This window comes from Macaca nemestrina, chromosome 2, assembly GCF_043159975.1.
Source record: "Macaca nemestrina isolate mMacNem1 chromosome 2, mMacNem.hap1, whole genome shotgun sequence".
Lineage (NCBI taxonomy): Eukaryota > Metazoa > Chordata > Mammalia > Primates > Cercopithecidae > Macaca > Macaca nemestrina.
The window spans coordinates 158,998,675-159,011,645 of record NC_092126.1 but is presented as its reverse complement, the minus strand read 5'-3'; the positions used below and the strand labels follow the sequence as shown (position 1 = coordinate 159,011,645).

The following is a 12,971-nucleotide window of genomic DNA, read 5'->3' as shown; positions in this document are numbered from 1 at the left end:
AGCCCCCACCCGAACCCACCAGATCCAGGGCTATCCAATGCAAATGCCAAATCTGCTCAGATCTCAACAAAAAAGGAGCTGGGATGGGCACAGGCTACAGGGCCCCAAGGAATGGACAGGAGCAGGGAGGGAGTGCTGTGGGAAGTCCACGACGGGGTTCACTGGCTGCTTTGTGCTGGGCGTCCATGCTAGCCTCACAGCCAGCCACTTGCATACTGATTTGCTGAAGCCAGTTCCTAAGTAAACTGACTTTTGATGGTTGGTGTAGGATACAGGGAGGAAAACTAGGGAAACAATTGAAAACTGGGAAAGAGAATCTCATTGGATTTGGGGCTTTCACGGTTTGATTTAAGCCTATTTCTCTTTGAGGACATCCCTGCCCCTCAGCCCTTGCCACCTCTCCTGCTTCTTGCTAGACATCTATCTTGACCCAGAGCACACAGGGTTGTCACAGAACCACAGCCTGCACCTCCTCCACCTCTGCAGGAAGTTGTGATAATGAGGAGGCGAGGTCCATCTGGCTGGCCCTCACACGGGCTGTGTCCTTGTCCACAGGCCAGACCCTGAGATCCCTGATGACAGCTGAACCCTGCCTGCTTTTCCTAATCCTTCTTCTCCAGGGGCATCCCCAGACCCTCCAGCTATGCTCGGTATTCTTGTCTACCCCCACCACCATTCCCTGACTTGCCCATAGCCCTCTCAACTCCTGCCACCAAAGAATGGAACCCACTTACCAAACAATGGCCAGACCCCTTAGGTTGGCGGGTATATTTCACCACTGTGGCCCAAGCCAGCCACTCTCCCCTCCCTCCTCAGCCCACTCCTCTTGCCTCCATGGCCATCACCATCAGCTGCTTTCCACTGGCCAAAGGACGATGCCCTTCACACCCTAGCAGACATATCTTGCCAATATGCACGTGGCAGGCCCACTGACGGGACCAGCCCACCCCCTCTTTCTCTGTCTGGGAAACTCCTACTGGTGCTCTGAGCCTCAGCTCCAACAGCTCCCTCTGCAGTGCTGGGCCCTTCTTCCTTGGGTTCCTGCAGTGCCACACCTGGCTTTCCCACAGCACTTGTCACCCTCTACGGAGCTGACTCCTCTGCACATTATTTCCTCCACTAGATCCCTGATCTGTGGCCTCATCTGTCCATTCTGAGTGAGCATGGGATTTGGTACATAAACACTTACTGAGTACGAGTGGATGTCAGCACAGTCACTGGCAAGTTCTGAAATGTATGGCTTTGGAACACACGTCCAGAGGGATATACACACTCAGTAGCACCTCCGCTTGCCAAAGCCCAACTGTCAATGCTTTGGAGACAGTTCAGCCTGAGAGAAGGGATGGAAAGTTTGCCTTCTTGGGCCAGGGTTAAGAAAACCAGACTGGTCCCGGCTGTAAGTGCACCCCTTCTGTCTTGGGGATCAGAGGAATTGACAGACCCGTCTCCTTCATCGCAAAGGGAAAGCCCCTCAACTCCCCATGCCAGGGCCGGCTCCCTGGCACATATATGCCTGTGCAGTCACAGGGTCCCCCCACTCAGAAGGGCCCATGCTTACTTTAATGCTCTGTGGTTGCTGTGCTGGAATTCTTAATGATTTTTGAACATGGACCCCATATTTTCATTTTGCACTGGAACCTACAAATGATGGAGCCAGTTCTGCCCCTGATGGCCTTCAGCTCTCCTCAAGAGAGCTGCCTCTCCTGGCCTGCATGGCCTGGTGTGGCCCTTGTGAACAGAATCATGTCTGGCTCTGAAGAGCAGAGTGGCCACTGCCCTGTGCCAGCCTGTCTTCGTCCACAGAAAACAAAAACCCCACAGCCCTCGCAGTGGAGCTGAGGCCATGTGACCGTGGCCCTTAGACAGCAAGACAACAACACTGGGACAGTGAGTAGAAACAAAGGGCCAGCTCGGGTCAGTCGCCTAGGGCCCCTGCGGTTCCCACAGGGCTGCGGCCCATCCAATCCCACAGGAAGAGCTGTCAAAGGTGCCGGCCTGAGCAGAAGTTCCCCTCTTCTTTAGTGTCACTTCGAATGCTCTAAAAACTACTTCAATACATCTGAGATTTTCAGAGCATTTGCAAAATCATGTAAAATCTTTTTCAAGTTCTGGACAATTTCCCCATTTTTCTGAGGTATCCCAGTAAAAATGAAAATCTGTACGCTGGAGCGTCCATCCATAAGTGGCCATGACAACACTGTATGCTTCCTAGAAGCTGTTACTCCCAAAGTGTGTGAGGCATAGGGCAAACACATGCCCTGTGGCCTCAGAAGCAGCCCCCAACTTGGCTCCCGATGCTTGAGGCTTCTGGCACACTTCTCAGGCCCCACTTTGAGTCTTAGTTTTTCATACATAAAATGGGGAAGGAAAAGCTCCCTTACAAAGCTGCTGTAAGAGGCAGACAGCAACAGTAATGCCCCCACCACAGTAAGGGGCACGTTGGACAGGGCACATTGGATATCCCCATTCCATGCAAACAAATATAGTTTGCTCTGTAATGGGGAGACAGTGATGAGCGAGATGACCTGCTGTGGAGGGGGAACAACCTTGGTTTGGCTTGTGAGTTCACTGCCTCTTAGCTGGGGGAGCTGGGGCAGGTCACGCTGATCCTCAAATCCCAGGCTGCCTGTCAGCAGTGCGCAAGTGCTGGGCTCCCCACATGGTGCAGGGGGGCTCAGTCAGCAGCACTCTCCCGTGGAGGCTCCTGTTCCTCAGGATCGTACTTTGTGCTGGTAGAGTCCTTTGAAATAGGTTTGGTAGAATAGAATTGTGGGCACCAAGAAGCCGGATAAAGGTGGTGAGGGAGCTGGCTTCAGAACAGAAAGCCCTGGCTTTGAATTTTCACATCGACACTTACAGGCTATGTACCTGTATGCTTCGTGCCTCAGTCTTCCCCATCTGTCAGCATGAATAACAATGCCTTCCTTCCAGAGAATTAGTGACCACAGACTGCTCATTGTCTAGATTGTTTCTGGTCCTTCCCAAGACTAACTGTATTCCTGCTTTCCATGAGGAACCCCAATATATTTAGAATGACTTTCTCCTTTTCACTTTGGGCAGCATAAATTGGCTTCAGTTTTTTTTGCATCTGAAAAGAGTTCTGACTTTACAATCATACTATCAACAAACATTAGTTCCTTTGACCTTCCTAGCTTCTAAACAATACATCATGATAGTTGCTTGTCACTTTTCTTTTTCAAAAAGAACTGGGCTGGGCACAGTGGCTCATGCCTATAGTCCCAGTACTTTGGGAGGTCAAGGCAGGAGGATCACTTGAGGCCAGGAGTTCAAAACGATTCTGGGCAACATAGCGAGACTCTGTTTCTACAAAAACAGCAACAACAACAACAAACCCACAAAGAAATTAGCTGGGCATGGAGGTGCAGGTCCGTGGTCCCAGCTACTTGGGAGGCTGAGGCAGGAGGATCGCCTGAGCCTTGGAGTTGGAGGTTACAGTGCACTATGATCAAGCCACTGTACTGCAGCCTGGGAACCAGAGTAAGACCCTGTCTCTAAAGCTAAAAAAAAATAAAAATAAAAATAAAAATAAATAACTGAACATAGAACTCCAAGTGTGAGGTTTCAAAATATCTCTATTAAATACAGCTTCAACTGGCATTACTTTTTATTTATTTATTTATTTATTTATTTATTTATTTATTTATTTTGAGAAGGAGTTTTACTCTGATACCCAGGCTGGAGTGTGGTGGTGTGATCTGGGCTCACTGCAACCTCTGCCTCCCAGGTTCAAGCGATTCTCTTGCCTCAGCCTCCCGAGTAGCTGGGAGTATAGGCGCACATCACCACGCCGGCTAATTTTTGTATTTTTAGTAGAGACAGGGTTTCACCATGTTGGCCAGGCTGGTCTCGAACCCCTGACCTCGGGTGATCTACCTACCTCAGCCTCCAAAAGTGCTGGGATTACAGGCATGAGCCACTGTGCCCACCCTGCTATTTATTTATCTTTATTTATTTGAGACAGGGTCTCACTCTGTCACCAAGGCTGGAGTGCAGTGTCCCAGTCATGGCTCACTGCAGCCTCAACTTCCCGTGCTCCAGCGATCCTCCCACCTCAGCTTTTCAAGTAGGTGGGACCACAGGTGCTCCCCACCATGCCCAGCTGATTTTTGTATTGTGGGGAGAGACCGGGTTTTGCCATGTTGCCCAGGCTGGTCTCAAACTCCTGAGCTCAAGCAATCAACAAGCCTTGGCCTCCCAAAATGCTGGGATCATAGGAGTGAGCCACTGTGCCCAGCCATTAATTTTCTTTTTTTAAGAGACGGGGTCTCACTCTGTTATCTATGCTAGAATACAGTGGTGTGATCACAGCTCACTGCTGCCTTGAACTCCTAGGCTTAAGCCATCCTCCTGCCTCAGCCTCCTGAGTAGCTGGGACCACAGGTGTGCACTACCATGCCTGGCTAGTTTATTTTCTGTAGAGATGGGGGTCTCATTTTATTGTCCAGGCTGGTTTTAAACTCCTGGCTTCAAGTGATCCTCCCACCTTGACCTCCCAAAGTATTGAGATTACAGGCATGAGTCACTGCGCCTGGCGGACTTTTTTTTTTTAATCACTGTTTATCTGCATTGAGCCTTTGAGCCATTATAATCGGCCAGATGTTTTTCTTTTACTATCAAACCAAGTTTCCTATATCCTAGTTATATTCTGAACTAAAATGTAAGACATTAATCTTCATGATTTCAATCCATCTCAATTTTGAAAAATATTTTTAAATCTTGGTTTTCCTGCTTTATAACATAAGCTGTTTTCTCCAGCTCTGCGGCCTTCCCACATTTGATAAGCAGGTCTCCTATGAGTTCAACCCAAGCCAATGATAAACACAACAGACAGAAGACATTGGAACCTCAGTCAAGTCCTCCCACTGGCTGCATTATCAACACTCTGAGACAGCATGTTCACCCAGCCACAAATCCGCATGACTGTGCTGTTGTCAACTCATACTATTAAATATTTGCCTTATTTATAAGGATGTCATTAGAAATTGTCAAGAGCCTTCCTGAAACCTGGTGTATGCTAGATTAGAGAGTCCATCCCCCTCCCTTCTCTTTTCCATCATACCTATTTCTCCAAGTAAAGGGTTCCTTGTTTGGGTATATTTCCCACTTTATCCTTTAGCTTTCCTGACATGGTGCACCAAACATTCTACCCACAGATCTATAGAATTCACTTACATGTTGTTGGGGATTTTTGGCTATTTCTGCCTCATTTCTTTTTTTTTTTTTTTGAGACAGAGTCTCGCCCTGTCACTGCAAGCTCCACCTTCAGGGTTCACGCCATTCTCCTGACTCAGCTTCCTGAGTAGCTGGGACTACAGGCGCCTGCCATCATGCCTGGCTAATTTTTTTTGTATTTTTTAGTAGAGACGGGGTTTCACCTTGTTAGCCAGGATGGTCTTGATCTCCTGACCTCATGATCTGCCCGCCTCGGCCTCCCAAAGTGCTGGGATTACAGGCGTGAGCCACCGCGCCCGGCCTCATTTCATTTTTTATAACTATCTCTTTAAACCCTGTCCTGTAACTGTAAAGCATTAGTGTTTTGTTTTGTTTTTTTAATCATCTGGATTGAGTAATCATTATAATGCATGAAAATAACATAAATACATTGCAACTTCCTACAATTATTAAAAATAAACAGTAAAATGTTATTGGAAGTACCTCTTTAATGAGATAAGGCTTTCCCCCAATGTAAAATAATATTAATTATTGCTAAACAAGACGGATTCACATCAATTATATTTCTGTTTTTCACTTGTAGAGATTTAAACACAAAAAAGTTCACATTAATAGAAAGATGGGAACAGGAGTTTTTTAACAGCAATGTCACCTTGTTCTACGAATGTCTTCTGAGTTAAAAGCCATAAATAATCATTTGTGGGCAGGTGCGGTGGCTCACACCTATAATGCCAGCACTTTGGGAGGCTGTGGTGGAAGGATCCCTTGAGTCCAGAAGTTCGAGACCAGACTGAGCAACACGGTGAAACTCCGTCTCTACTAATACATAAATTAGCCAGGTGTGGTGGTGCATGCCTATAATCCCAGCTACTTGGGAGGCTGAGGCATGAGAATCGTTTGAATCTGGAGGCAGAGGTTGCAGTGAGCTGAGATCATGCCATGGCACTCCAGCCTGGGTGACAGAGCAAGACTCTGTCTCCAAATCAATCAATCAATCAATAATAATCATTTGTAATGACTTATCATCTGACAGCTTGATTAGGCCTTCTTTCAAGCTTGTTAAAAGCAAAATAAACTTGGAAACAACATGTCTTAGAAAAGGCCTTGCTAGCCAGTCATGAGAGGCTTTCATTTTCTCAACTTCCATATGATATTTTGAACTGTCCCTTTATTTGGGGGAGCGAGGCACTGCAGTAAGATTTGGGAAGGGTAAGAGGTATGTTTGTGTGTTGTGAAGTGGGTGAGGGACAAGTGTGAAGACGGGGATGGGAAAGGATCTACAGTGGAATGTGGAGAAGCCCGAGGAGACCACTGCTACCAGCCATGAGACTGTCCCTGTCTCCGCAAGTTCTTTCCCTGAAGCCAGGGGATGAGTCAGCTTATATCCGCCTTGGCCGTCATGAGTGCTATGAATGCCAAGAGAATATAGCCATCTATTTGTAAGGTCTCTATAGTTTTTCTGTTTCTAACTAGATTCTTTTAAGTGTGGAAGAGAATTATCCCTCACTGGTCTTCTGTTTACTGAGCACTGGACCTATCAACAAAGCAAGTCAGGAATGGAGCTGATGACCTGCTTCCAGCAGCAGGACCCCCAGAAGATGTGTGGCTAGCTGTCCATCACCACTCACTGGCCTCTGTGCCCGTGTCTGTGTCTGTGTTCTTGTTGCCCACATGTCCTCCTCCCTGCTCCCTCACCCAAGTCCTTGGTTTAGTGCACAGGCATACATCTTCATACATCATTTGAATAAACTTAATCTGGACAAGGCATCTGTGTCCTCCATTCCTGTAGAGTCATCCATTCTATTTCACCAAACAGAACGGGGGGAGTGGCTTTCTTTACATTTCACAGAAAGGAAAAGTGACGGTCAGATTATCCAAGGAACACAGCTATTTGCAGAAGACTGGGAATGAAGGCCAGGTCTCCTGGATTCCCACCTGTACTCTTCCTCCTGATTACAACTGTGTCAAGCTAAGAGGATAATGGTTTAAAACACCAAAGTCACAATGCCAACCCGAGAAAGCCTCAGGTAGCAATGTGCTGAGGGCTGCCTATTGACTGGGCTCTTTAACAAGTTCACCTGAGACTCTGAACACATCATGCAAAACAGGCTTAGGAGACTCCTCTGGGATGCTGAATTGGAAAACAGAATATAAATTCTGAAAGGACTCTAATAAGTCACAAAAGTTATTAGAACCCAAAGACTGATGACCAATGCTAGTAAGAGTTCATACAAACTTGGGGTGAGACTTACCGTGTCCCCAATCTTCAGGCCCTCACACTTCCTCTGACCAGGGTAGGATACCCCATCTTGGCAGGTAGCAGTAAAGAAGAGATTAAGATCTTCAGGCTGATCCCAGACTGACAGCTCCACTTTAGACCGGATACTCTGAACGGAGAGAGAAAATGAAGCCCAACCATTTAATAAAGGCTGTGGCTGAGGTGCTCCCACACTGGTTTTCTGAGGCCCATGTGGTTTCCTCTAACTCAGGAATCCCAAGCCAAGGGAAGAGCCAGTGAGCTTGGTTCCCTGGCCCTCCCTCATCCTTTCCCTTCCCTCTGCACTCACACAACATCTTGCTAGACTCAGCCTGAGGTCTCCCTCTGTGAGTTTGGAGAAGTTGATAATGGTCGACCTGCCATATGATATTATCTGCTTCAAACGGGTTATGCCCCATCCCCTGCTTGCTTCTCCAGAGCCACCTCTCATCCCCACACTTGGCTTCAGACATGCAGTTCCTCAGTCTTGGAGTGTGCACTCCAGGCTTTGAGCCTTTCCGTGTACCCAGGGTAATGATCTTTTGCACAACGGCTCCTCTCCTTACTCCTCCTGGCTGGCTCCTTATCATCCTTCAAATCAGCTCAGCAGGCACTTTCTCCAGGAATCCACCATATCATTCACATCCATACCTATCCCCATCAGATGAGGTCCATATGCCTGAGTTTGAAACTACATAATGAGAGAATCCAACCTTATGTGTGGATTACATCCTTAAGCCAGTGAATCAAACAAAAATCAAGTCAAAATTACCTATCAGAACAGAAAAAAATAAAGACTAAGAACATCAAGTGTTGGAAAGGATGTAGAGCAACTATGGCTCCCCAACCCTGCTGGTGGGAGTGAAAATTGGTGCAACCCTATAGAAAGCCATTGGGCTATATCTACTAAAGCTTAGGCCAACCTCAGACCTAGCATTCACCCAGGATTATACCCAACAGAAGTGTATGAGTCACCAAAAAGACACGGACAAGAATGTTTACAGCAATACTGTTGTAATAGCTAGAAACAGGAAATTCTACTATCAATAGTAGAATGGATTTTTTTAAATTGTAATATGTTCATACAGTGGAATAACATACAGTAATGAGAAATAAAATATGACTACATGTAATAATATGGATAAATCTGACAAATATAACATTACTAGAAAGAAGGCAGAGACAAAGGCATATATATTGTATAACTCTATTTATATGAAATTCAAAAACAGGCAAAATTAATGGTTGCCCTTGAGGGATTGTGATGGAAGAGGGCAGAACAGGGACTTCTAGGCCTTGCTAATGTTCTGTGTGTTTGACCTGGGTGCTGGATACTCAGGTTTATTTAATTTGTGAAAAGTTTGTGAAATTTTCCATATGTCTATTAGTTTAAAAAATTGTCCTTGTGACACATGCCTGTAGCTACTCAGGGGGCTGAGGCAGGAAGATTGCTTGAGCCCAGGAGTTCAAGGCTGCAATGAGCTATGATCATGCCAGTGCACTCCAGCCTGGGTGACAGAGTGAGACTGTTTCTTAAAAAATAATAATAATTAATAATAATAATAATTTCCTTGAAAATCTCTAAGGAAGATGCCACTTTGGAGACTGAGGCCAAATGAAGTAAGCAGCTTTTATTCAGAGGTCATATTTTACCAGAAAATTTAAAACAACTGTCTGTTTATACACTCAACACACAGTACAGCAAGATGCACCCATATGAGAGACAAGGACCCCAACATCCGCAGACAGCCCTGCAGATTCCTTCTCCCTTCTTAGGTGCACTCTAGGGAGCGTGGCAGTTGGACAGAACAGCAGACAGACTTGCCTCTTGCTCTTGTGGGTTTTCTTTTCTTTCTCTTTTTTGCTGAGCATATAGTGCTAAAGTTGAATAAGTGAAATATGCAGTTTTCCAGCAAATTAACAGCTTGTTGAAAATACTTTCTGCAAAAAAAAAGTCTCTCTCTTTGCAACAAATTATCTAAGTCCTTCTACAACTCTAAAAATACGATCCGTCTTAAATCCACTTCCCTTTGCAACTTGCCAGCCTTAACTGAGCAAGGGTCACAAAAGCGCCACTCAATACACACCGCACTCAGCTGCTGCCTGTGATTAGTTATTTACAGATCTGTCTTCCCTACCATGTTGTGAAGTCCAAGGGCTGTATCATAGATCTCTCTGGGACTTAGTACAATCTGTTGTGGAATAAATAAACACATGGACGGGTAGACAGATGAATGTTTTAGCAGCTATGCTAAGGTCTCAGGCCAAGTAGATGAAAATATTTCTTAAGACAAATATTAAAAAATAAATTCATAACTGTGAATAAGTATGCGGATGAGATAAAACAGTATCGTAAAAGAGCTGAAGAGTGAAGGCATGTAAAAAATTACTTGGGAACGATCACTTGAAATATGGGGGCCCTGTGGTTCACAAATAAAACTTTGGAAGGAAGCACCAGCGCTCCCCAGCAAGGTCTGCCCAAGCTGCCACTTGAAAGCCCCAAGGGAGGATCTGGGAGAGGATCCGGGAAAAAACAAGAGGGACTTGGACTCCTACTCTGTGAGTCAGCAACTAAGAATTAGATGGAAATGGACTCTTAGGTTCTACTCAGGCCATAGGCCCCATGTTCTGATGTGAAGTTTGTATTATTCCTGCTACCCACAGAGTCTCTGGAATCAGAAACTCTTAAGACATTTCAGGCAGCAGGAACCGTGGAGATGATGCAGCCCAAACCTCTCGTGTATGGAAGCTGGAAGTCAAGGCAAGGAAAAGGTGGCCTGGGACGACTCTGCTGCACAGGACCGGGTGCAGGCCTTCTCCACTCACCCAGGGCTCTTTCTAATCCCCACACCTGATGCGCACTTCTTTCTTTGGAAATTGGCTCTCTGTCCACAGAAAAGGTAAAAAACAAAAATAAAAAAATAAAAAGGAATTTGGCTCTGTGACTTTGGAAAGAGATTGTCAGGTTGTATCCCGGTTGTAAGGGTCTCTACTCCCAAAACTATGAGTGCTGAAGGGTAGGACTGTGTTTTGCTCACTATTTTATTTCCAAGGTGCAGCACGATCCCTGCCACACATTAGGCTGTTAGTATATATCTGTTGAAAAAATGAACGAATGGAGTATAAAATATAGTAGAGGGTCAAAGTGCAGTTCTTACGCATGAAGACTTTTATGTGTGACTCCTAAAATTTCATTAACTCCTATCAGATTCGCCCCTCAAGGTGCACTCCTTACTTCTCCAGTAGGAAACAAGACGATGTTGGGAATGTCAGAAGTTTAAAGGCTATTAAATACTCAGTCAGGTTAGGTCACATCTGCAATTGCTTTAAGTCGGGCCAGCTGTGGAGTGGGTGGGAGCAGACTTTATGGCAACAACAAAAAGAGAAACATGTGCTCTGCTAGGAAAAAAATACACCACAGATTCTGATGTCACCGTCCACATGCAGCTCCAGTGCTTTCCAGCTTATTCTGCTCACTCCCACACTGAAAAGAGGCCTTCCTGGGTGCAACATGAGGCCAGTCCCCTCTGCACGTGTGGACCCAGGGCTTCTGTTCTGCACGTGTGGACCCAGGGCTCCACGGCTGAGCTCTGGAAGGGATTCTCTCACCAGCACGTATTACAGAGCAAAGCACCACATTGCCAAACTCCCTTGGGAAGACCTCTCACAGTGAAGAATTTGGCACAGCAAGAAAAAATGCATAAATCCAAGTTGAAGATTTCACACTCTGAGAGATGTGTACACCAGAGTTGATTCTACAAGACATGAAATTAAACATACCCTTTCCATTCTGCTCCCTCCTCAGCCTGGCCAAATACCACAGCCATTGCATCTGTTACATATGTTCCAACCCAAATCTGCTCAGAATGTCCCCACAGATGGTCTGCCAGCACTCTAGGGGAGGTAAAAGCCAACACCCACACTTAGTCATGTGTTGCATGACTCATGAAATCCAACACAAACCACTCGGACGGTGAGGTGACAGAAACAGAAGCGGTCCAGAGAGAGCTGTGACTGGATTCTGGCCGGGTGCGGAGCAGGTGAAAGGAGAGCAGAGCTGACGAAAGCCTCTCCTGCTGCCCTGGCACACCCCACATGCACCAGGGCCCCCGTGCTGGGGCTCAAAGTTGGGAAAAGTCCAAGTGCAAGGAGCTTGAATCCCAGCCCAGCCCTTCCCATTGGCCAGGACAGCAGCAAGTAAGATGAGTACTTGGAAGGAAAAACCCAAACTGTTCTTCCTACTCTATGCTCACACACCACTCAACACAACACTTCTGACACCAGATGTGAGGAGTTTCCCCCACACACCATGCAGTTCTCTACTGGACACCAGTTGGTTATCTTCTAATTCAGCACAATTCTGACACTATCCACCTGGACATAGTGTCAGGTCCTACAGGTGAAGGGCTCAGCCCACAAGACTGCCCCCACCGCAGATGCCAATCACAAGTACTAGGCTGTCACCTATACCTCCAACGGATTGGCCGTACACTGAAATTCCCACGAACCCCTTCCTTTCTTCATCAGTTTGCTAGAACGGCTCACAGAACTCAGGGAAATACTGTTTACACTTACCCATGTATTAATAAGAGATAAAGGCTGCAGATGAAGAGCTAGATGAAGAGAAACAGGGCAAGGTGTGTGAGGAGGGTGCAGAACTTCCCTGTCCTCTCTGGTGCCACTCTCCAGGAACCTGTCCCACAGCTTTCCCAAAGCCCTCCAAATCCAGGCCTTCTGGGTTTTCATGAAGGTATCGTTACATAGGCCTGACTGGTCACATCGCTGACTACTGGTGATCCACTCAACCTTCAGCCCCTCTCTACCTCCCCAGAGGTCATGGTGTGGGGCTGAAAGTTCCGACCCTCTAATCACATGTCTGGTTCCCCTGGCAACCAGCCCCCATCCTGAGGCTGTCCAGCAGCGCCCCCGAGAGTCACCTCATTAGAACAAAAGATGTTCTTATTACCCAGGAAATTACAATGGTCTTGGAAACTCTGTGTCAGGAACCAGCGTTAAAGACCAAATATTATAACAAAAGATTCTCCTAGTGTCCTTATCTACAAAGGTTTTAGGGGCTTTATATTAGGAACTAGGGGTAGAGACCTGTATATATATCTTATTATACCACAGTATCACAGGTTCTAATCAACACAGAAAACCAACATACCCCTAACATGGCTTTGATCAACTGAACTTGCTTCAAATATCTTGCAGTTTCACATTTCTGTATTTAATAAATATATTTTAAATTTCACCTGAAGGATGGGGTGGAAGAAGGGAATTATCAAGGGTCACTTTTTGGAGTAATGGACATGTTCAGTATCTTTATGGTGGCGATGGTTTCACAGGTATATACTTGTGTCAACACTCATTATATACTTTAAATCAGTACCGTTTGCTGTATGTTAATTACATGTCAATAAGGCTTTACAATTCTTTTCCACGGGATTTAAATAGTTATTGTTGAGAGTACTCTAATAATCACTACTTCTTTTTTTTTTTTTTTTTTTTTTTTTTTAAA

The 12,971-nt window shown here is 46.0% G+C and overlaps 1 protein-coding gene across 1 annotated transcript in view; it reads right to left on the bottom strand.

Annotated features, from left to right (window-relative positions):
* The window catches only part of LOC105470255 (integrin subunit beta 5), a 122,894-nt gene that overhangs the window by 36,935 nt on the left and 72,988 nt on the right, over positions 1-12,971 (bottom strand). The window contains exon 9 of the mRNA XM_011722054.2: positions 7,446-7,580. Within this exon, the coding sequence (XP_011720356.1) occupies positions 7,446-7,580 (135 nt within the window). The remainder of the gene's footprint in view (positions 1-7,445; positions 7,581-12,971) is intronic.